This window comes from Lagenorhynchus albirostris, chromosome 8, assembly GCF_949774975.1.
Source record: "Lagenorhynchus albirostris chromosome 8, mLagAlb1.1, whole genome shotgun sequence".
Taxonomy (NCBI): domain Eukaryota; kingdom Metazoa; phylum Chordata; class Mammalia; order Artiodactyla; family Delphinidae; genus Lagenorhynchus; species Lagenorhynchus albirostris.
In genome coordinates, this window is record NC_083102.1 from 99,576,711 (window position 1) to 99,602,596 (window position 25,886).

Sequence of the window (25,886 nt, forward strand, 5' to 3'; positions counted from 1 at the left end):
AAATTCAGTGGCTTAGATGCTTATTCTTTTCAATCTACTCGGGCCAACCCTCTCGAGAGATAAAGCCTACCAGTCTAAAGATTCAGGCCCACACTGCGAGAGCTTGGGTGGAGGAGACCAGAAGCTATGGTCAAGTTGTGATCAAATCTGCTGCACCGTCCTGGGACCCTGGCTGCCCGCAGTACCCACGGCACCGCCCAGTACTGCCATTCGAACCACATACGTCACTTAAAACTTTCTCGCAGCCACAGTAATAAAAAAGTAAAAAGAAACAGCTGAAATACATTTTAATAATGTCTTTTATTGCATGCAATATACCCCAAATATTTTTGCTTCAAGGTGTCCTTAATTTTAAAAAGTGTACTAAGTCCTGACTTAGTACAAGAAAAAGTATGCGAAAAATCTTATTTTTAACGTTTTGAAAAATCCAGTACATACTTTCGACACATAGCACATCTCAGTTCGGACAAGCCACATTTCAAGTACCCAAAAGCCACTGAATGAGGCTCATGGTTACCTTATTGGATGGCAAAGGTCTAGAAGCCACATGAATAACCACAGCGGCAGCAGCAGCAATAAAATAGTTAATTTTTGTTGAGCACCTTCTACATGGCAGGCACTTTTCATGCATCACTTCCCTGAATTCTCATCGTGGCCCTAAGCCCTAGCTGCCACTGTGCTGGTGTTTGGCAGGTGAGGAAACGGAGGCACAAAGAGGTGCTTCTCAAGGTCACACAGTCACTAAGTGATGGTGCTGATTCTGAGGCCGCAGGACCCTCTGCGGACACGGTCCAGAGTCCTCCCTTTAGGCCATTTCCCTTAAACTCGGCAGGCACCTTAGCTACCGTGAGGTCTGACCCCCTTTTACAGATGGGAAAACTGGGGTCAATTACTGGGAGAAAACATATAATACAGAAATTCAAATTAAATTCAATCAGCTACGTAGCTGGGTGTAGTCACACTAAATTTGATTAAATGCGTCTAATTTATAAAAAACGTTATCAGTTTGGTTCTCTAAAACTTATTAATTAATTCAGAGAGCGACACTTGTATTACATTCATATAGAGAGGGCAAGAACTAATATATATAATAAACATTTTTTAAAAGTCTTACATTTGTTTGAGAACTAATAGTTATGTTGAGGTCTTCAGCCCCGTTCTATTTATTCCTTGATTTTTCTCAACTAGGGTGAGGCAGATTTGGGGGAGCTTGAAGCCTAAGCAATCCTGGAGGCTCTTTTTAAAAGAAAGCTGGGAGCAGAAGCGGGAGGGTGCCCAAGCCAGCACTTTCTGCTGAGTGGGTGTTTTCCTGGGGGTCTGTATTAGCACATAACTCACAGGGCCCTGCAAACCATGCCCATGAAAGCAACCTTTTCACTTGGCAATCGTAGAATCTCTGTGGACCTCAAGTTTCTTTCTCCGTTAAGTGAGAGTTGGACCAAGAGCCCGTCAGTTCCGAACTCATTCATTCACTCAACAGATACTTACGGAGCCCCTGTTGTATGCCAGGCGCTATTACAGGCATGACTTTAAAGTTCAAGAAATCATTGTGTTTTATGACACACATGAATTATGGGGGGTGGGGAGTGTTACTGAACTTGAGCTCACAGCCAGATGTGCTTTCAAGTTGGCCTCCAACTCCAACAGGACCCTTGGTCACCTGCCCTGCCCAAATGCCCAGGGAACACCCCACAGGTGTGTGGCCCTGTTCCAAGACTCTAGTAACTCCCTTTAGGCACGGCCAAGAGCATGGTGACTTAGCCCTTTCGGGAGTCTCAGGCAGCTGGTGGGCCAGCACCTCAATACTGACACAGTGATCCCTGCCTGGCAGAAGGTTTCCTCCCCCTCTGCTAGGCCAGTAGGTGTAGGGATCTAAAACCTCAGCGCACACAGCCTCACTTTCAAGTACCATAAAGCAGAAACAGGCATGCATTCACGGCGCACTGTGTAATTCAAACTCTTAAACGCATTTCATCCTTGGGCAGGCTGCTATCAGAGAAAGGCTAGTTCAGAATGCAGCAGCTGCCTTCTCTCCATGACAAAGCTGGGCTAGAACAAGCTGGGTTTTCTTCTGGTTCTGGGGAGCAGCGTGGGGAGAGATTTCTTCACCTAATGGCGCTCTTGCACTGCCAGGAGGGGGACAAAAGAAGGGAAGAGAAAAGCACGTGTTTTCTGTTAAATTTATGTTGTTTCTACAACAGTGATAGAGCCAATTTCTGACTCCAGGACCTCGCGGATTCCTTTCTAAGCAAGTTTATGGGTGGGTATAATTAAGGCGTCTTCCCATGACTCTTGCTTTCACTCGGTAAGCGTTCAGGTTGGACAGGCTGGTGCAGGTGGAAGTGGAATGCTGGCTCGAGTGCAATCATCGGGAATGCCAAACTCCAAGCCGGCTGCTGCACCACGGGCACACAGAAAACCCAGGCGAAGGAATAATTAACTCAAAGCCAGGAGGAATAAAGCCCGTGAGTGTATTCTGGTGTGATATGAAAACGACAGATGAGTGAGAGCTGAATACGGTTGGCTTGGCCTAGCCCAGGGTTTCCCCACCTCGGCACCACTAACGTTTTGGGCTGGGGATTTTTCTTTATGGCAGGGACTGGCCCTGGCCTCTGCCCACTAGATGCCTATAACACACCCCAGTGTGAAAACCAACAACTGCTTCAGACATTGCCAAATGTTCCCTGAAGGGGACTGGGGGTTGCAGGGAGCAAAACTGTCCCTGGTAGAGAACCACTGGTCGGGACCTGCATATTCCTGAAATCTGTTAACTTGATTTGCAGCTTAAGTCCTAAGTTTGGAGGTAACACCTTGCGTATAGTAGTCAGTCACTAAATGGTAGTTTGAAGGATAGATACCATTTGATTTGAAACAGGTATTTCTAAAGGATGCCAGCTTATCATATTTGACATGTAAATGTGATAGTCTGTTTTAAAAACAACAAAAGGAAGTTCACAGACAGCTTCTACTTCCCAGTAAAGTCACTGACGACGCTCATTTCCATTTCCAGAGGTAAATGGGAAAGAAGAAAGAACTGTTTGTTAAACGTGTGCATGTAAAAGCCAAGACCAATGCTCCTCCCCAGACTCATGTGTGGCAGCAAAGTGTGACCTGCTATCATATTTTGTTTAGATAGTTCTTCTGAGTCCCTCTATTTTATGTCTTCCGGTTTGAAGATTCAAAAATTTATCTGGTCGATGGTTCAAAATTTTATAATTTCCTCATACACTTACGTAGAGTAAATTACATGAACCGCCTTTGTAAAGGAGACTCTCACCCACATCCATGCTACACGGAAATATAAAACGAAACAGAGGAATCCTGCACTGAGTAAGAAAGCATATGATCCTTGGGATATGCGTCACAGAATCCAATGAACTTTGCTTTCCCCGTCCTTGAAATTCAATTTTATTTCATTGAAGCCCCTCATTTAGTACCTGTGGTCTTCTCATCCGTGTACCAACCTGGGGCAGATCCAGACATATAGACAGACAGGACACGACTTCTGTCTCTTGTCAGTAATAAATAACCACTAGCCACTTGACTTTCACAACACTCTGGCGTGAAGCAAACTCACTGTTCATGTTTCTTGGGTTACAGTTAATAGCTATTTCCAAAATAAATGAGAGTCAAACTTATTTTTCTTGGCTGTAATATTTAAGAGTTGTCATGGTTATGACCTTTTAATATGCACTTAAAGTCACCTTATCGTATTCCATGCAAAAATAATTAGTTTTCTTTTAATTGCTAAGGGAGCTCTGAAGATCAGATGTTACTCTAAACTGCCTGCCAATTTCTACTAACTTTAATTAAAAAAAAAAAAAATCTATGCCCCTGAGTTCTTCGGATGATGGTGAATACGGCAGATAGATCTCAGACCCTTCTATATGAAGAGGTCTAATCATGAATGCATGAAGTTAAGATATGTTTTTCCTTGATAACTCAATTTTCATCCAACTACTAATTCCTTAAAAATACTTTTAAACCAATGTATGTTCTTGACTTTAGAGATGAATGCTCTGAGATGTAAAAGAAGAAAACACTTGGCACTCTCCTTCAGACATGCTTGTTCTCCTATGTACACCAAATTAAGTATAAAGAAGGCCAGTGAGAAAATTTACGAATTGAGATCATTATAATCTAATCATTGGCTGGTTTAGAAAGTCCTCCCCCCTTTTTAAAAAATACATTCGTGCTTCTTAGTGAATAAAGACATGTTCAGATTTCGGAAGTTTATTTGAAATGCAATCGTACCCTAGATATGTTCGATGCATTGCAGCCAGTATTTATTTACTGCTCTCTACGTACCTGGCACGGTGCTGGGAGTTATGGGCTGAATGAACCAGAAGCTGCTTGTCACACGGAGCTGACAATCTAGCAAGAAATTTGTACCAGAACATAAATAACCTAGAATGTCCTAAAAGAAGTGCAGAGTACCTCAGGCTCACTCTATGGTTTTATATGTAACTTCTTCCATCATCAGTGACTGACTCCATGGGTGTAGCTATGACAGTTCCCACCACAGAGGCCCAGGCTAATTTACTAAGGCGTCCACCATGGTGGACGGTGCAGAATGGCCTTGTGAACTCCTGAAGGACATGCAGTTGCTGGTCACTGAATGCAGATTTCCAAACAGAGCCACACATATTCTTTGTCACATAGCTAATTTCATTCCTGGATGAATAACAAACATCTTCTGATACAGATGCAATGCAAATAAAATCATCACCTGATAATTTTAGAAGTTTATAGTGGAATTCTAAATGTTCCAATGACCTCCTACCTAGTTAACAGCGTCAAGTATATACAAAGGTTACCGAATTTCTCAAGCTCCCATAAACAAGATCAGATAAACATCCAGTGCCTATTGAATGTTAACCTGATATTTTCTGGGAAAAGGCATGCTGTCCCTAAAACACAGTTGTCCAGAAAACATGTGTTATAAGTAGACGCTGAAAAACAAAAACCAAGAAACATCTCTCTCCAGTTACGTGGTGATCTGATGGGGAAACTGCAGAGCAAAGAAGAGTGAGGAAAGCACTTCTAAACATTACTTTGTAGTAGTTCAAACCAGCCTTGAAATAAAAACAGCCATGCGTAAGTAAAAGGCATCGCAAAGGTCTGATTCACCCATTTTGTATTTACCAAAGGTTTTCCCTGATGGAGCACACTGTCACAGCACACAGAGGATGTAACTACGCAGACCTTCCAAGCTCACCGTCTTCTTAAGCATCTCTGGATCCTACTTGACTGTGGGTCTCAGGATTAATATTTCTTTGAAGAAATGCAGTACATACATATACAGTAGTTCTGTGCAGAAATCTTACAGGCAGTATTATAGCTATAGAGGCATGACCCATCTTTTATACTTCCCTAGGGGGCTCATTCCTCCGACCTCCACATGGCCAGATTCCAAGCTTGATGCAGAAAGGCACCCTTACAACAGAACTTTTTGATGAGCAGCTTTCTTTGTTGTAACAAGAGCCAGGGGAGACAAGGCTGGATCTACCCCATACAAAACTTGTTTAAAAACACCCTGTGACCCTCAGGGAGCTCTGAATTTCTGCTTTACTCTCAGTGTATTAGTTAAGAGGACAGTCATGTGTCAGAGCTTAATCAGTTGGTCTAAGAAAGACAAAGGTATCAGCTGGGAGCACACCCACAGAGGACCCATCTCTTTCCTTCATTCTCAGTAGTTTAGGGACAGTTCCTTGCTCCCAGGCCTGGGGTGGGGGTGGGGGGCTCACGTCAGGCAGTGCTTCCTTTGCAACCATTGTGACAGCACGACAGAGTACGGGAAAAACATGGGATGCGCAGAATGTATTTCTTATATATCTACACACTCAAGCGTTCCTAGCCTCTCTCTATAAATGAACGCCTCAGTACTAACCCCACAAATGACTGCTCCGTCTCCGACCAGCCCCGGGGCAGAGCGGCTCTGCTTCACCCAAGCACATTCCTCTCTGGACAGAGCTGAAATGCCTCGTGCCTCCGCGGGCCTCTGCTGTCTATTCTCAGCCCTGCACGCTCCTTTCCCCGTCAACCTGAAGAGGCAGGTGTGGCCCCTAAAAGTTCCTCTCCTTCCCATTACATATCCTCGGTTGTGATAACTGTCCTTCAGGCTTCCACACTACCCTGCCATCTCTACTGCCCCTCACACCTTAAAGCGTGGCGTGTACAAACAGAACTTTCGATACTTGGTTTAGTTCTGCTACCCAGCATCAGCTGAGTGTTTGATGATCAGGTCCCTAGTACAGTACGTTGAACAAGGCACCTACCTGTTCGTTCCTCTGAGCCTCATTCATTTAGAGTGAGGTTTCTCACATTTAATACTGTACGGGCCTTTTTGACAGAAAAACAATTGCCACTGGACCCCCAACTGGAGAAACACTGAAATTATAAAAATTCCATCCACACACCTCTGCTTCTGGCCACTTCTGGGTAACTGGTAGGAGACTGTCCCCCTGCTATAAACCACCAGAAAACTGAGTGAAATATGTGAGGCAACTGTTGTCAGGCAGCAGCCACTGGTCAGTGCAAGGCTGAACGACAGAAGAGAAGGGAAACGCATGGTAAATGGGTGGGTCAGTATAAAATAACAGCTTTCCTTTTCTCCTCTTAATGTCCTTATATACAAGTGACTGTTAAGATATCCCTGGAGGGTGAGGTTTACCTACACACATGCATACCATCGGGGTGTGATTTATTGCTACAAAATGGTTCAGTCCGCACATAAGTTCAAAAGAATTTAGATGATCCTCAAAATGAATAAACAAGATTTAAAAATCTCATAAAGTCCACAGGCTCTTCCCCCAAAGGGTACATCTGTGGCCCCCAAGTTTGAGAAAGCAACTTTTGAGCAGCTTCATAACCACTGCCACTACTTACTAAGCTCGAGACAGGGAGCGGGTTTGCTCTCCAGCAGCCCCAGGCGGGGATGCACAGTGGGCTCAACGTTGTCATAGGGACCAGCGCACTTGCGCTGTGATGGGTTCGCTCAGCCCTTTTCCTGCGAACGGTCATGCTGTTCACAGCCCCCTCCCTCCCTCTCGAGGAAGATTCACTGTTGAGGAAAAGGCTGCAGGCAGGGTGTGTTTCCTCCAGTTTCCGGATTGTCACTTTCACACTCCTGCCTGCTCTGTCCTTTTAGTCTGACACCGGGGCTGTGGCCCCCACGGTCCCGGACTTCCCAGGGTCTCCCCGCCTGTGTGTGCTCTTTCCTAACGCCGACCCACCTGAAGCCAGGTTCTCCGTTCACAACCACCCTCCTGGCCCATCTCAGGCCCCATCTGTAAAAACCCTCCCAGGTGCCACATGCAAGGACAGCCGCGTGCACGGTGCTGGACCCAGCACTGAAATACTGCAGACAGCCTGGCGACTCCCTCCCTGCAGCCAGTCCCTGACGGCTCCTTGCCCCAGCTTCCCATCAAGTGTCAAAGTATCCATCTTAGAATCGGCATTCAGAACTGAGATAGGTCTTTTAAGGAAAGTAGTAAGTGTTTTGAGCAGGAAAAAGAAGTCCGCATCTTTCTGGCAGCTTTACCAAAGGATTGAAATCTTACAACTATCAAGCTTATGGTAAACAATTTTAGATGTCAACTTAGAAATGTCAAAGGAGTTCAGAGATTTTCTGAACCAATTCGGTTCTGTGAATACAGAAGCTGGGGCTTGTAATCTACCGGATCACCCTGACAAAGAGATCAAAAAGGGAAATGAGGCTATTTTTTTTAATTAATTAATTTTTGGCTGCGTTGGGTCTTCGTTGCTGCGCGTGGGCTTTCTCTAGTTGGGGCGAGCGGGGGCTACTCTTTGTTGCGGTGCATGGGCTTCCCATCGCAGGGGCTTCTCTTGTTGTGGAGCACGGGTTCTAGGCGCTCGGGCTTCAGTAGTTGTGGCACATGGGCTCAGTAGTTGTGGCTTGTGGGCTCTAGAGTGCAGGCTCAGTAATTGTGGAGCACGGGCTTAGCTGCTGCACGGCATGTGGGATCTTCCCGGACTAGGGACAGAACCCGCGTCCCCTGCGTTGGCAGGCAGATTCTTAATCACTGCGCCACCAGGGAAGTCCCCGAAATGAGGCTATTCTTGCGTGATTATTCAAACAAGATAAAGTGTGCCAAAGGCTCTGAGAAAGCTGTGAGGGGCTCTGAAAGCGACATCCTGATTCACAGCCACACACCAGCATCCCAGCGAACGCATTCAGGTTTCCTGCGACTGTCACTCCAGTTCTGAAGAACTCACAAACGACATGAGACCAAATTCTCACTTTGGGAAACTTGACAGAAGGAATGGGCTTCTGGACTGCAGGCTCCTTTGGGCAGAGACTACATTTGCTGACTGTGGAACCCGGCCCCCAGCAGCTTCTTGGTACACAATATATGCAGTAAACATTTAATGCATGCCTACTGAGTTGAACTGAACTGAAAAGTTGGAAATGAAACATGAATATGATTCTGCTAAATTATACCAATCCATTGAGATAAAGCGCCCCTGCTGTACTGCGAGCATAGTTGATGGCTGTGCACTGGAACAGGTGTAAGAACCAGGGCTCAGCATGCTTGGGGATCTGGGAATCTCTAGAGACTCCCACAAGAGGATCTGCGGTATGGGAATGCATTTGTTGTGTGCACTGGGAGCTGTCTTTACCATGGGATTGGTTTTCTCTTCTCTTTCCCTGTGTGGGTCTAAATATAGCTCCATGAGACCCTGACACTGGGAGGTAACAGACAGGGAAGGAAGATGTGGTTACCCTCCAATGACACTGTCCTTCTGCAAGGATTCTGCAGTTGGTGAGTACCTGTTAAAAGAGGCTTTCTCCTGGGGGGGAATTTTATATATATGTAAGAAGAAGGAATATGCCACCCTGATGCTATCCTTTTCCAACCCTATATTTAAAATAATTTGTAATTAACTTAAAGTGAAGTAACAGGAAGAGCAGTCTCACTTTGAGTTGAAGAGATCGTTTTGCTATTTATACCAAAAGAAAGAACAGATGCAATGCCTTGACTTGGAAGTCCAATACTGCCCTTGGGATCCTGAATTTTCTAATAAAATCTTGGCTTTCCCTATAGGTTTTTTATCTTCTCTACCTAGTGACTGTGAGTCCAGTATTTTAAACTTAGTATAGTATAACGTACATGCAGAAAAGTGTACAAATCAAAAACATGCAGGTCCATGAATCCCTCACTGAGTGATTCCATCTGTGGAATCAGCATCTGAATCAAGAAACATGACATCACCAGCAATCCAGAAGACCCTCATCTAGGGCACCGATAATTAAAGAAGGCAAAATAGACCAAACAGATGAGAATAAACATGGGTTGGACGTAACGGTACACACACAAAAACCCAACCACTTATGATCTGAACGCAATATAAACTTGGCAAATTAACCCCCAAACTAGAAGAGAATGCTTGGCTTGTCCAATCAATCAAGTAAGAAAGCAATCTATCTCTCTATCGCTCTCTCTGTTTCTCTGTTTGTCTGTCTGTCTGTCTATGTTCTCCCTTCATCCCTCATTCCATTTCCTTCCTCATGCTTCCATGGCCTCCAAATTTAAAGACCAAAATTTTCTTAAAAAAAAAAATTAACTTCTAAATAGTACTGTGAAGGCTATGATTTCTATATTATCACCTTACTAGCTAATTAAAATAGTGAGCATTTAGCCTAGGTTATAGTAGATAAAGACGTCAAACTAAATATTTAAAACTTTGTTAAGATGTTCCACTGGGGGCAGTTGGGGATGGGTGGGTGCACAGGACCTCCCTCTGCCTATTTTGCAACTTCCTGTGAATCTGTAATTCTTTAAAAATAAAAAGTTAACAACAGAAAGCTTTGCTGTTGCAGCACACCACCATTCATATTTACATAAGGTGGTCAGTGTTTTATTTTTAGTCTAAGGACTACAACAATTTCAAAAGCCTTCTGAACATCTCTATTAAGTAAAAACAAAACAAAAAATTATTGAGAAAAAAATAAGATCCAAATACTAAGTTCAGACAAATACCTACTCTAAAGTGTGTTTTTTTAAAAAATTTATTTACTTAATTTATTTACTTTTGGCTGCAATGGGTCTTCATTGCTGAGTGTGGGCTTTCTCTAGCTGCGGAGAGCGGGGGCTGCTCTTTGTTGCGGTGCGCGGGCTTCTCATTGCAGTGGCTTCTCTTGTTGTGGAGCATGGGCTCTAGGCACGTGGGCTTCAGTAGTTGTGGCTCGTGGGCTCAGGAGCTGTGGCACACGGCTCAGTAGTTGTGGCTCGCGGGATCTAGAGCACAGGCTCAGTAGTTGTGGCACACGGGCTTAGCTGCTCCGTGGCACGTGGGATCTTCCCAGACCAGGGCTCGAACCCATGTCCCCTGCATTGGCAGGCGGATTCCTAACCACTACGCCACCAGGGAAGCCCTGAAGTATGTTTTGAAAGTGAAGAACTTATTCTCTCAAACGGTATCTAGGGAAGGTACAGCAGTTTACTTCCTTAATCCTAACTTTCCTAACTGCAGGTTTTCTTTTCTCCCATGCTTTAAAAAACAACAACAAAAAAGAGCTAACCATAAAGCTAATTTTCTCAGAAAATAAATGTTTGTTTCCCAAAGGCTTACGTGTCAGGAGCGCTCACTGCTTCCCTGTGTGTCCTGCCTGTTTTCAAATGGCCCGCTCGCAGGCAAGCCACATCTTCATGACTGTGCTGTGTGACTCCAAAGAGCTCAAGGATGGCGAGACCTAGCATGAAGGTTAGAACGCCCTTCAACCCAGTTGTAAATCAAGCGTCTCATAAATCTTCTCACTGTTTAAAGCAGCTACGCTGCTAACAACGCCTATGAGATGAATTATCGCCTTTGGACTGTTAGCTTTTCCATTTTTGGTGTTTCTTGCAGCAAAAGCAATTTATTTTTACTCACAGATTTAAAACAACTTTAAAAATAACTTTTATATGCTGCTGCTAGGAAATAGCAAGTCTCTAGCATGTTCATTCATGACCAATCTGTTATCTTGCAAATTCAAAAACAATGATAAATAAAATGATAGATAGATAGATAATTGGTACATTTTCCTGGTCCCACAAGAGCACCTGCAGGTCTTAGTACAAACTTGGTGAAGAATCGGAAAGCGAAGGAAGTTCTGAGGCTGATGCCACAGATAAAGGCAGCGGCCCCCGGGCAGGACATGCTGCAGCTCAGGACCCACCACAAGTGCACTAAGCACTACCTGAAACAGCTTAATTTCAGATCAAATAATAATTGAACGGGGGAATACAGACCCATTTTTTTCTTTCTTTAGAAACTGAACTGTGGCTGAAAGGGCCAAGGGCTCCCAGCAGGGCATCTGTCCAGGGGACCATGAAGACATAAAGGCGGGGGAAACGTGTGTGGCCATCACTGCCATGTGCGCTGCAGTGATGAAAGGAGGGTGAGCAGGCCAAACGGACGAGAAATGGGCCTTCACAGTGGCTGTAATCAAAGTGCTGATGTGAAAACAGCACAGGAACAAATCATCAGGTTGTACAATGAAATCAGCAGCATTTTGAAAACTGGCCCAGGGCCGTACAGGAGCAAACAGCAACAATGCTCTTCCGAGGGAAACTGAGGCCCTGACTGGGTCCACTGAGCCTTCCCTGCCTGGACCCCATGGCCTCCTGAGGATCCCGAGCCAGAGTGGGCATCTGGGGCAGAGACCTGCAGCTGCTGAGGACGCCGGCTGCCGCGCAGGGGCCAGGGCCACGCTGCCTGGGTGGATGAGCTCCGTAAGCGATGTGACATTGCCCCACCCCAGGTTCCCCATCGACAACAGGGATCATAAAGGTCGTGGTGAGGGTTAGAGGTCAGAGTGCAAGTCAGCGGCGCTTCACACAGTGATAACAGTGAGCTCTTCTGGAATGCACTCCATCCTCTAAACAAACCATTTGCTTTCATCCTCTGGGCAGCCCCAGGAGATAAGCACCATTACTGTCTCCATGCTACAGATGGGGAAAACAGGACTCATGGGGTTACTCAACTTGGCCAACGTGCCCAGCAACCAAGGGGAGACTGACCCAGACCCCACACCTTCCTGTGAGCGTGCAGGATGCAGAGCCTCAGTCAGTAACTTTTGCCCAGAAAAAGAACCACACAGTGGATCTAGAGATTTTCTGATATATTCCTTGTTTTGTATATTTATATTTTAGTCCCATGTACACATTTTATTTTTCCTGTTTACAAAAAATTGAACATCAGATGATAGCGATAATAATAATAACGAATAATAACGAACGTTATGATTGCCTTTTCTAGCATGAAAAAGTCATCCGTCAAATGTTGGTGATGACTAGTCCTAGACTCGCTGGTCGCATGCATTCTTTAGCTTACTATAATAACGTTTAGATTGGAAAAATTACTCATAGACATGATCATTTTGGACACAGAACCAGTGAAATTCACAAACGTCCACCTAATGGAAGCCTCTGTTTTCAGGGCAGTTACTCCAAGAGCCCTGAACAATGGGCACATGTGGCCTTTTGACCTCTGGTTTGGTGAGTCCTCTTCACCCCACCAATGTAGTCAATTCTTGGCTAAGGAAGTGTCCTCTTTCCCTGTTTGAGTCAAGAAACCCCAGAACATTTTCCCCATTTAATAATGACATTTTAATAAATGACATACACATTCCACTTTACAGCACCCCAAATATAAACGGATACAGATTCTTCAGGAGAATCAATTCTATACCAACTAGTGGGCACAGAAAATTGATAAGCGACCAGAAGCATCTGCGGCAAAATGACACCAACAACACAGCGAGGACAGTCACAGGCGGCCAGAGGGCAGTGGTCGCACGTCTCTGGAGGTGGCACACACGTGCCGCCGACCTGCAAACGTCCCAGCCGCGTGTGTCAGGATGCACACGACTCCCACCTGTCAGGGCCAGCCAGGACACACCAGGAGGCAGAGGTGTGTGCACGCGGAGGTCTACGCAGAAAGAAACTTCACCGATCAAACGCTGAGGAAACTCATCTGCAGACACGCTCTTCCCACCTCACCGCACGAAGCCATTTCCTCAGACAGAGACGGGCTTCATCATCCCACCCTCTCCCCATCTCTGAGAGACACTGCTGAGTTGGCATTGTGATGGCTTATTTCAAAACCACTGGGTGTTAATTTATTATCATCTGTTACTTTTAAAGCTCCTTTTAAACTCAGCCCATGCCTTTTCTGGCTCGACAGAACGCCTCGTGAACAGGACATGTGACGGTCATGAGATCAGGACTGCGTACTGTTATTACATTACGTGGTACCCAGTGGTTCTCTCTTAATTAAAAAGCAACCTTGTACATAGTGTCCAAAAGCCACCCGGCCTGTGAAACTTCAACAAACATGCACTCAGCATCCCTGCGCTCACCACCGTTGCATTGCACCGTGGTTGCCACCTCGGTCTACCTCTCCCTTGTCACCTAGATGAGAGGATGCAAGCCTAGAAGGGGAATAAAGTCCAACGTCTCCCCAAAGTGAAGTCCAAGGAAGAAAGAAAAAATGCAACAGAAGAACACACTCCTGAGAACTGTCCCCACCGTGGCATCAAACACCCCATCCTCATTGGCTCCTAGGATGGTTTAGACCTTGAATTTTCGACTGCTTCTTTCCCTGGCTATAGTTTGAATGTTTCGTTTCTGCAACTGGGCAACATTATGACTATTTAGTCGCCGTTGCTCAACCTAAAAAGCTAGCTTTTCTAGCCAAGACTTTAAGGACAATCCCTATGTCACGAGGGAACATGGACTCAGGTACCCACCCAAGTCCTCCATCAACCTGGGGCTTTCTCACTTAATGCCCTCCCCCAGCCAGGGACACCATTAAATTTGCATTTAAACAAGAGAAAGTCTCTGGAGGCTGAAAGTGAAGTGAAAATCTGAGCAACTCATCTGACTCTTTACGTTGTCCCGTTTCATCAAATTGCTTAACTGTCTGTTCTGCCTTGGCTGGGAAGACTTTGCTGATTGAAAGTGAAATGGCATAGCTTTTGCCCAAGTAACTTTTGCAAGACTTAGAGGCTCAGTTACTAGAGTGGCCCTGAAATCAATATATTAGCTGCCTGTTCACTGTAAGGGTCTATGCCATCTCAGGCTGCAAAAATCACGTTCTCAGTGACAGCCCCTACACCTGAGTACACAGGCTGCACTGCAGATCAGTTAGTCAGCCTACAGGGACCTCCCTGGTGGTCCAGTGAGTAAGAATCCGCGCTCCCAATGCAGGGGGCCTGGGTTCGATCCCTGGACAGGGAACTAGATCCCACACGCATGCCGCAACTAAAAAGTCTGCATGCCGCAACTAAACATGCTGCAACTAAGACCCGGCACAGCCTAAATAAATATTAAAAAGTAAAAAAAAAGTATTCAGCTTACATACAGAATTTTCCCTATTTCACTTGATAATTATGAAATATAAACATGCTCTTGGGGAATTTCTGCTGGAGTACTAAAAGTTTCCACTATGTTAGGAATAAACAATAACTGAAAAAGGCTCTTTCCTTTGTAATGGAGGAGAATGAACAGTGTATCTGGAAATTCTTTGAGGAAAGGTGTCTCTCCATCAATGAGGGGCCCACCCACCGTCATGTTCCTTGTTCCATCCATTTAACCGACAAAGCTCCTCAAAGCGGGGCAGCTTCATTTTTGTAATACATTCTCCTTAAGTCCACACTTCCAAGGATGATACTTGCCAGAATGGCTTTGTCTAAAGGGTATGACGTAGACGTGAGCATCCCTGGAGAGCACACTGTTTGTTAAGTGTGTCTCTTTTCATCATAGCTGTTGACACACCCTAATGAACTGAAGTATGTGCTTCATTTAAATCACAGAATACGATTCTTTGCACAACTGTGTAAGTAAATTAGCACACTTTGCCACACGCATTGTGAACTGACCCAACTGCTACATCAAGGTGCTTTCTCCCCTGATTTTTTCTTCAAGTATTTACAGGTCTGGCAAATTTACATAAGCTTACGACTCTTTAAAATAAAGTTATACTTTTAATTTCTAAAGTAAATGTCTTCAAGGCTCATAAGTTCAATGCCTGTATCTTATGCAACAGGCTATTACAACACATATATAAGAGAAAACTCTCCAAAAATACTTCACAACAAGAGGAAAAGTGGGAAAGGAACAATACAGAGCAGGAATTGTGAGGGGCATTAAAGACAAGTAATAGATGTATAACAGAAATGTTGAGGAATGCTCTATGTTAGTTTTTTGATTCACAAGCAGGACTAAAAATGATAGGAAGCGTCAACAGCGAAGAACCAGGGACGTCTCAGAGGAGGGGTAAGGAGAGTGTGTGGGACATCTGACACGGGTGACAGTGTGTCACCCGTGTCAGATGTGTCACCTGTGTCAGATGTGTCACAGGTGTCAGATGTGTCACCCGTGTCAGATGTGTCACAGGTGTCACCCGTGTCAGATGTGTCACAGGTGTCAGATGCATCACCCGTGTGACATGTGTCACAGGTGTCATATGTGTCACCCGTGTCATATGTGTCACCCGTGTCAGATGTGTCACCCATGTCAGATGCGTCACCCATGTCAGATGCATCACCCATGTCAGATGCATCACCCGTGTCAGATGTGCGACCCGTGTCAGATGCGTCACCTGTGTCAGATGTGTCACCTGTGTAAGATGCGTCACCCGTGTCAGATATGTCACAGGTGTCAGATGTGTCACCCATGTCAGATGTGTCACCTGTGTCAGATGCGTCACCCGTGCCACCCGTATCAGATGTGTCACCCATGTCAGATGCGTCACCTGTGTCAGATGTGTCACAGGTGTCAGATGCATCACCCATGTCACATGCATCACCCATGTCAGATGCGTCACCCGTGTCACCCGTATCAGATGTGTCACCTGTGTCAGATGTGTCACACATGTCGGGAGACAGCATGTTTTGTGAAGCAGGAAAAGCTCTCGGCACCTAAGTGTTGACTAGCCCAGTAACCATGGGCAAACTGCAGAACCCCTGTGAGCCTGGGTCCCGCACCTTCAAATGTGGATAATTATCTTCATCCCGTTGGGTTGTTGGGAGCCTAGGAAAGATGGATATTAAGGCATTTTGTAAACTGTGAAGTGAGTATAAATGCAAGGTGTTATTATTATTATTATGACATCAATGTTTTAGCATCTAAATTATAGGGACAATACGTTTATTATCGACATCTTTAAATATATATCTTGCATGCATTTAGATTTGCTTTTAATTTCATAGACAGTTCCAGCTGGCAGGAGGCTCAGAACCATCTGGTTTAGTTGTTTTTTGGAAGTTGAAAGTAGGAAGGTAGATTCTAATCTGTTTTCTCTTCCTATTGTAACTAACAACAGATTACTGGGGGGAAAATACATTAAGCTACATACTAAGGAAAACTTTAGCAACACCACTTTTAAGGAATGATACAAGAATATGCTTATTTGTACAAAAAAATCATAAATACTGAATGTCTTTGATACGTTCTAACTTAAAAAAAATTACAGTGTATTATTGCAGTCACTCCTCAAAGTTTTTCACTGCAATCTTTTGTCGAAGTTTTCTTTCTCTGCAAACGCTTATTCATAACAACTTCCAAAAAGAGGGAAAGAGAGAAAGGGAGGAGGAAAGGAAGGACGCAAACAGGGCAAGGGAGGGAGGACAGATTAAGGCAATACATTATTCTCACTCATAAATATGTTCCATGCATAAAGTCTATTAAAGTATCAGGAAATGGCAAGAGAAAGAAATCAGGAAGTAACAGTAAGGAAAGGTTTCTGATTCTCTATTAACTCTGTAGCAAATCAAAGCCAAGAAAAAGTTCTGAAATGCATTGTATTTAAAAATCAATACCTTAAATACCAACAGGTGATACAATAATGCTTCGACTAGACTACCACCTTTTGCTTTTCTGTCATTCATCTGGACTTAATCAAAAGTAGTGGGGTGTTTTTTTCTTTTCTTGTGAAAAGAGGCGATAATTTTTTAACTTTCTAATATTATGTTAAAGCATACTTTAGTTAAAAAAAAAGAAAGGATCTTACAAGTTAGTACTGGAAGAAACTTAAAATGGTTTATCTTGTTCAGCACAATTTTAGCCATCTACTCTAGCTTATGATGCATACGAATGAACTAAGAGATACTGCGTAAATGCAGAAGGGGTATGGCGATAAAATCTCCCTACAGACTTCAGGTATTCCACATGTGCTGGTAAATAAGTAAAACCAGGTTTCTGATATAAAAAAAATTTTTTTGCAAAACTTTCTGAAATCCCATTTACAATTATAAGAGATTTCTGGGAACACTTGCCTGTCCTTAAGGACTTGCACAGATTCAATAAATGATCTGTTTTTATTCCAGACACTAAAGTAGAGATGAATTTATGACTGAGGGCAAAGAAACTAAAGCATGCAGTTTTTCACATACATTCAGTTTGTCAAACTGAGAGACTATATGCAATGCATCAGTTTTCTCCAAAACCTAGAGTAAAAGAAAGGAACTTCAGCAAGTGGTCATAATGATAGCATGTGCAAAGGACTACAACTGCTAAGGCCATCATGACATCATCTACCATGTGCAGGCCTGCACGTCCATAGCAGTAAAACCTTCAGGTATCACATTTCTGCGATCAAAATAAAATCCTTCAGAAATGCTCTTACAACAACTGCTAAGTAAACAGTGGTCTAGAACCACTTCCATATTTCCTTCCACTTAAAGGCAGGCATGAGTGCACAAGGGAGCATTTCGCAGTCATTAATCCCCTGTTCCAAATCTGCCTGGTTGTTTCCAAATGAGCTCTGCAAATAAACAGGTAGACCTGTGCAATTTTCAACAGTGAATCAGGAAATAGATGTCTTCTAATTCGTAAGTGATAGTGGCTCGACTAATTTGAGAGATTTTCTGAGTTCAATGTGATGCAACATGTGTTTATTGTGTCTAGAATTATGCAGACTTTTGTTGCCATTTTCTCCCTGCTTTCTGTAGTAGGAGTTAAATAAAGGATCGGACGAAGTCATTTTTCTTATTCACGACAAGTTTTAGGGACAAATCTTGCTATTGGGGAGAATGTTAAAACTATGAACTATAATCCAGATTCTAGTTCAATCCTTCATATCTGGTTAATTTTTAAGAAGATGACCAGATGACCATTTTATTTTTTAAATATAAAATGTGTCAGCTCTCGGGCACTTTACTTTTGACATTGTAAGTTTCCTTATGCTCGTTCAGAAAAGGAAGCAGGAAATGCTAAAGCCTTCACCTGTGCATTTATGAAGTGGCCAGCCATGGCGGGCCTGCTGCAGGACTACCAGCCACAGTATCATCTCTCTCTTTTCCCTTCGCATGGAGACCAGACAAAAACCTCATTCTCTGAGCTCCAGCTAAATGTCCTCTTGCTGAGACACTGCCGCTGTCCCAGAGATAGACGCAGCCCCTTTTCTGGGCTCCCACCGAAACCCCCATCACGTCTATCATGAGACGTTGTGCTACACGTGCCCCTCCCCCAGCTCAGCCCTGCAAACTGTGTATCCAGTAAGGCCGAGCACAGTTCCTGCGTTCCTCGAGTGTGTACCCAGAACCCAGCTCGAGGCCTGCGGGCAGCATGTTAGCAGTTCTCGAACCCTGGCCCCAACCCCCAGTACCTTATTCAGAGGTCCGGGCTGGGGATTCAGGAATGTACATTTCTCTTAAGTTCAAGGCGCTACTACTGCTGTCTTGGGACATACTCTGAGAGCCACTGCAGTAGACTTCTCATGTATCAATTCATGAAAAAAATGCAACTCAGAGACTCATTTATTAACGAAATATAAACCAGCCCCTCACTCCTGAGGAAGCTGATGTAATGAGTAAAACATGGGAATCCAAGAACAAAGACAAAATTTCTTCTCTGCTGCAAGCTATACACACCACTTACTCCACTCATCACAACCCCCTAGGGAGTTTTCAGAAGTATGTGCCGGTGTTCCATCCTCCAGAAATTTTGACTGGACTGGCCTAGGGCGCAGCAAGGCATCCTCTTTTTCAGAAGCTCCTTGGTGATTCTAAGGAATGTTCAAAGTGGAAAGGCTGCTGTTTTTTAAAAAAGGAGTCACCTCCTGGTCTTTTTGGTTCAGTCACTAACGTACAAAACCAAGTAATCTGATGCTGTCCTAAATAAGACACGGCGGATTCCCATCTGAGGATGTGCAGTGCTACACAAATACAATTCCCACCGTACTTCGATGCACGATATATTATTCATCAGTTGCTGATAACCGCCCTGGTCAGGCTGCTCACCATGGCAGCCTAGTCCGAAAAGCAGCTGGTGATCTACAACCTGGCCAGGCTCAGTATGGACGGTGACAGTGAGCATAAAGCAGGCTGGGGCGAGCTGTCCTACAGCCAAAGACAATGCCTGCAATTGAAACATCTAATAAAACAACAATTCAAGGCCACACGGCTCCCTTGGGCTCCAGACCCGTATGCTCTACTGCCTCCTGGACTTTTCCCATCGGAGCGCTGCAAATCCCACCCATCAACTCCATCCCGCCTGGAGCGTTTGCAGCCTCCGTGAACGGATTTACATCTGTCCAGGCTTCCGGGTCAGAAGCCTGTGTGGCATCCTGGGATTCTCCATTTCTTACACTCGTTACACACAGTCATCAATCAGTTCTACCTCCAGATCTGCCCGAGTCTCTTGTTCTGCAACCTCACTGGTCCTGCGACATCATTTCACCTGCAGGAGTCACCCATCTCCCTAGTGCTACCGTTGCCCCTATAATCCATCCCCCACAATCCTGCTAGACTCATCTTTCCGAAACACCAAACACGTCACGCCAGTTCCTAGCTTCGAACTCCACGGTGCCCCTCCCTTCACACACAGCTCCCCGCGAACTGGAGGCTCAGCAACGCTCCCTTCCCCTCCCATCACACTGAATCACCAGGGCTCTTCAGGACTTCGCCACTCTTGGCACTTCTCTCGGAATGCCCTTCACATCATACATCATAGTCTCTGGGGAAATACCCATAGCTCTTTGCAGGCTCAAATGAGTAATCCCTTCCATTTGGGGCTATACCTGGCCCCCTCTCCAGGTAGAATTCAAAGCAAGGACTAAATACCAGAAGGCTTCTTTATCCTGCATGGAATTCTATCATCGCTTCTGTGACATTTTCACACTTGGTATCTATAGATCTCTCTTCCCATACTTGACTTCTAGACACTTAAGGGCAAGTATCCAGTCAGATTCATTCCTAGAGTTCAAAATGGGGATGGAGCAGCACAAACTGTCACCATGGCTCGAACATAAAGAAAAAAGAGCAAATAAAAGCCAAGGCTGTAATACACAGCAATACTCATCCTTTTATTCGAAGGAAGAACAACAGTGGTTAACTTATGTAATAATAATTAAATAAACGCAATTAAATGAACTAAATCAAGGCCATGTTTGCTGGCCCCTTAGTAACAGGTGCAATTGTGGCTATAACAAGAACTGTGTACAAGGCATTCTCACCTAACCCTGAGTCCACTCAATTGCAATTTGAGACTCTTGATAATGACGAGTTCCAGATAGAGCCAGAAAAGATACTTGGACTCTGGGTTTTTCCATGAGAACCCACCAAAATGGGATATAATGTGGGGCAGAGAAGGAAACTCTACCCCACACTCAAGCTTTCACAGACGACTTTCTTAAGCAAAAGCTGCTGAAATTTGGTAGGAGTAAAGTTTACTTTAAGCATATGCAACTCACAGATGCTCAGTCAGCAGGGTCAGACATTTGATCCTATACTTCGGCGTCTTCGGAGATTAAAATGTCAAATCCAGTTCTTAGCTTCTAATGAGGCTAAGAAAACAAGCCACCACTGCTCGCCGGCCCCAGCTACCCCTCCTGCCCCAGCTGGCTCAGGGAACTTTCTAGACAACTGAATCGAGTGTTTCTATCTAAACCTGTTGCAAGGAAGCTGGACCTGATGACTCTGAAAATGTGAAAATTTCCGTCAAACCGGTTATTTGGCATAAGTCTCAAAGCCTGGATCCTTGCCCGAATTCAAGCTCACCTCCTTACGCCCATGGGCTGGATGGCAGACTATCCTTAGATGCTGTGCAAAGAGACAACTGTTGGAATTTTCTCAGAAAAGACAAGCTTCTAGAAGGGAGATGAAAAAGAAGGTATGGGCAGAAGCTCTGATGCAAACAGGAATGACCTACGAGAATAAGCTAAGATGTAAGTTCTGTTCCATGTGTGTTGATGGTTCAGAAATAAGCCAGTAATAATTAACTGGGACCAAAAATGTTTCTTATCATAATTTTGAATGTCCACAAGTGACAGAAGAAAACAAAAATGGGATTTGTTCAGCGCATAATATAATTTTTAAATTGTGTCCACAAGGAAACAACACATGGGTGAGCCATGTTCTAGAACTTGGACCTTTTCTCAAAACATACCTCTGTTGGTAAAACCATAAGCCCGTTTCTACTATACTGAGTCCAAATGAAAACACAAACACACACACAAGCACAACTTTCACAGCAAGCCACAGGGCGAGTGCCAGCCAATTTCTTAGGTGTCCTTCAACAAGCCGTGTGTCCGCAACACTCTGATCCTGCCCCCGTGTCAGGGCTTGGGGCACCGGCATGGGGCTATCTTCTCTTAAACACCATGATCGTCAATTTAATGTTAGAGCTGGCTTGCCACTCCTGTCAAGAAAGTTTCAGACACTAGCTGCTGGTCTTGGAGCTTTGATCAACGGAAAAACAAAGAGTATTTTCTTTTCAAACAGGGCTGACACTACCTCTAAAAACACTTTAAAACATGTTAGTGCCATCCCATGGACCAAGTCTAACTACACAGCACAATGGATTCTGGCAACCGCCTTCTTCAAACTTCAGAATAAGTTTCTGAAAATCTATGGACTATAAAACTAAACATATGAAGCCTGAAATGGCAGTCCAAAGCCGACGGGAGCTATCAGCCTGTTACTGCTAGCTACCCAGGTGTGAACAGATGACAGACACACAGACACTGGTCTCCTTTTCAGATCTGAAAAGCAATCTACTAATACTTAATTAGTGGTCCAAAGAACCACTCTGGAAGCAACAACAGAAACCATTAAGATTACCCCTGACCAGGAGTCTCGGGAGTCCCTGGCACATTCTGTGCACTCCATAAATATTTGTTGAATTGAGCAATGAGGGCTCAAGGACCTGGAGCTGGCAAGGGACATGTCCACCTTCACACAGAGTGGGAATAAGGACACAGGCTCCTGGCCTCCAGGCCAGTACTGAGTGGCAGTCCTCTGGTCTCCTTAGAGGAAGGAGGGTTCACTCTGGATACAATTTGGAATCCCTGAGTTTGTCCTCTTCAATACAGCCCAGACCTACTGAACCAAGGATGTCCTCAGAGGAGGGGCCAGGCAGGCTGGCTTGGCTGGGAATACCACCCAGGATCACTTCCGGAGTAGCGCCTTCACCTTTCCCTTTTGCAAGAGCAAGGGGCTTGCTCAACAACCGTCCAGCAATCTCCACGGTCACTGCTCACTTGGTGATCGAGCTCCTCCACAAAAGGTGTCTCCTGAGGACGGGCAGCAGGAATCCAGACCACGCGCCAGGTGGGTTCCCCATCCCCGGTCCTCTTCCTCCCCTGCCAGCTTCCTACATCACACACACCAACAGGGCTCCCCCGAAACCAGAACTCACACAAGACAGCACAGGCAGGGGCTGGGGGAAGCCCTGAGTTTGAATCCTGCCTCTTGCTGGCTGTGGGAAAGTCGCTTCTCTGTACCTCAGTTTCCCCATATATAATGAGAGGACCCACCTCATGTGGTCGATGTAAGGATTAAGAGGACACTTAAAACGGTGTCTGACAGGACCAAGTGCAGGAAGAACAAAAGACACCATATCTTAGAACCAAACAAATCTCTCTAAAATGAGTAAATTTTCTAGAACAGAACTGACCAAATTTGACTGATACGGGTCTTTCACACTTTTTGTTAATAATCTGCCCCTTACACTTTGGTCTTTTTATGTTACTTTAACCCAATGACATTTGCCCACCTACTCTCACTATTCTATCCAGGAGGATTCTGTTTTAAACAAACACGGGAGTAACAGGAAAATTAAGTGGTATTTATATATTTCTTAGAAACAAATCGCCAAGCACTAACAGTAGTGTTCAAAGGGCTAACGGCAAGGAGCTGGGAACATTTCTGGAGTGAGAAAAGCGATGCTTTGGAGGCACTCCAAGAGTTTCACTTAAAATAAGGAGGGGGTCCCCTTGCCACCTGCCTAGAAGAACCCTATTGTCAGCTGATTCAGGCGCAGGACCACAGCCTCCCGGGTTCACAGCATGGAGTAGGGGAGCCCGTCAGCGAAAAGACTAATCCCTTATTACTGAAATCACCCCCACGTCCTCGTTCCCATATTTTTGCAAGACTGTTAAAACTCCAGATGTTCCAAAAGAGCTTTGTAAATGGGCAGGTAATCTCTCCAGAGATTCCACCTCCACTGCCAGTGATTGCCAAACCCAGCTGCCCAACAAAAGCACCGGAGGAGCTTTTTAAAATACAGATGCCAGATCTCACCCCAGCCCAGAGAAATGAGAAAGTCTGCGGGTGGGAGCCACACATCATTTGTTGTGTTTTGTTTTAAAGTCCAAGTGATTCTAATTTGCAACCAAGTTTGGGAACCACTGCTTTATGCCTTAGCGCTCCCACAGCAAAGGCGCTCAGCCCCAAACCCAACTCCCTGTGCCAATGACATCAACAGCAAGTACAGACCTGACTCTCGGAACCCGGGCTGCTCGATCTTGAAATTGTGCAATTAAACCTTCTGAGGCATGTTTCTCGCGTCAAGCGACTTTATGGTCGGTAGTCACGAAGCCAGACTCGCTCATGTTGGGTCTGGGCAGGGCACACATGAACCATGGACATCAATCCTTTTTTTTTTTTTTTTACTTAAGTTTAATATTTTGGTTGGCCTAATGTCAAATTCTTCAAAAAGCTAGAAGACACATCCCAAAGAGAAAAATCTCTGGATTTTGAGGAGGAAAGCTTGCTGTGAGTCCTGTTTTGAAACCGCGGGGCCCCGGCCAGGAAGGGTTCCGCCCCTGGGGCGTTCGCACCAGGACCCGGCTGTCGCGCCGAGGCCGGTCCCACCGCTCTGTCCACTCCACCGTGCAGCGCGGGCACGCGGCCCAAAGGCTGCAGGTGGGGGCGAGTCTCGGGAGTCCCGGGAAGCCACCACTCACGAGAGCCCACCGTCTGGGAGGGCGCGGACGGCCGGGGGCAGCTCGCGGCGGCAGGGGGGCCGCGGACGGGCCGTGCCGAAGGGAGGGGCGGCCCTCCCAGCCGCGCAGCACAGGTGGCTGGTGTCCGGGACGAGCTCTCAGGGTCAAGGGTGCGCCGGGAGGAGGGCTCGCTGGGTCGGAGAGCCGGCCCGGGGGCGGGGCGCGGGTGCGGAGGGCCGCTCCCGTTCCGGAGGTCCGAGGGGGCGGGATGGACCCCGCGCCTCTCCTCGGCCCCCGGGCCCGGGCTGACTGCTGACGCACGTGCCGGGACGCACCCGCCCCGCACCAAGCGCTCGCCGGGGCTTCCACCCGGCGGAGGACAGGAGAGCGGACGGGAAAGCCACGCTCCGGGCTCCTCGGCCCGCCGCGCCTCGCGCCCGAGGTGCCCCGCCGCCCGGAACCGAGGCGCGCGTTCCTCGGCGGCCCGGCAGAAGCGCGGCCGCCCAGGACGGGAAGGACGGCGGCGCGGGCAGCCTTACCTTTCTTCTCCTCCAGCGCCGGACTCGCCTGGAAGTGCGCGGCCAGCAGCGCCAGGAGCACGGCGCGGCCCAATTCGGAGCGTCGCATCGCGCCGGGCTCCGCACTCGGTCGGGACGCAGCGGCGGCCGTGCAGGGGGCGCGGGACTCGGCGGCGCGGGGCGGACGGGGCTAGCGCGGGGCCGCGGGCGTGCGCACCGAGCCGGGGCGGAGGCTGCGCGCTGCGCCGGCCGCCAGGATGTCTAGCTCTCTGGGGCGGGGGCGGGGGCGCTGGGAGGCCGAGCCGAAGGAGGAGGGACCGGGAGGAGGGGCGGACGGCGCGCCTAGCGGAGGAGGAACCGGCGGGAGGAGCGTCGGCCGGCAGGACAGGGGGAGGCGGACAGCGGCGGCCCCGGGAGCCGGGTGCCCGGGGAGGGGGCGTGCGGAGCCGAGCAAGGCCTCGGGAGTTCATTGCCGAGCCGGGCGTTCTTCGCGCTGTCCCTCGGGACGCGTCCCCGCGGACTTGCCTGCTGTCTCGTTGACCCAGCCTACTGCGAGCCACTTTTATGCCAGGGTTCCCGTTTCCCTTCTTCCTCCCTTCAACTTGCCGAGCAAACTTGTTCTAGCTCCGGGCAAACTGGCCGAGCCTTAGGCCAAGGCCGGATGATGGTACTTAGGGGGAAACCACCGATTTATTCTGGCCCCCAACTCCTCTGAGCACCCCGGCATCCCAGTGGGGGGTCAGCGGCGGCCTGGCCTCCAAGAAGGCAGTTAGCCGCGCCCGCGTGGATGCGGTGGGTGCCTGGCCTCTTGAGATGCGCTCTCAAGTCCGAGGGTCCTTCGGATCCCGTCAGGCACCCTCGAAGTCATCTGAAATAAGGGCACCCAACTCCTGACACAGAGACTAGCCTTGGAAAAATGTGTGTTGAACGAGTGCATGGGCACCGAAGGAGCCCGCAGCATTTCATGTGCCAGGAGTACCTGAAAAGCAAATGCATGCAGTAAATCACTTCAAAAAGTCAAGCGCTGAGAATCAAGGCTCAGCACAAACACTAGCTAGGTGCCCCTCTGCCCAGAGACAACCACGCTGTAACTCAGGCAGGAGAAAAGCCAGGGAGACCACTAAGGACTCGGCTAGAAGAAATTTGGCTTTCTCAGGCTGCAGGAACTTTTTTTTTTTTTTTTTTTTTTGCCGT

At 46.6% G+C, this 25,886-nt stretch overlaps 1 protein-coding gene across 13 annotated transcripts in view; it reads right to left on the reverse strand.

The window, feature by feature from the left end:
- EGFR (epidermal growth factor receptor) overlaps positions 1–24,873 on the reverse strand; it is a 194,465-nt gene extending 169,592 nt beyond the window's left edge. For all 13 annotated transcript variants that reach the window (XR_009542090.1, XR_009542089.1, XR_009542087.1 and 10 more), the window contains exon 1: positions 24,714–24,873. Coding sequence is in view for 5 of the 13 variants with exons in the window: in XM_060157499.1 (XP_060013482.1) it covers positions 24,714–24,801 (88 nt within the window). In the remaining 8 variants the exon portion in view is untranslated. The remainder of the gene's footprint in view (positions 1–24,713) is intronic.
- Between the last annotated feature and the right edge of the window lie 1,013 nt (positions 24,874–25,886).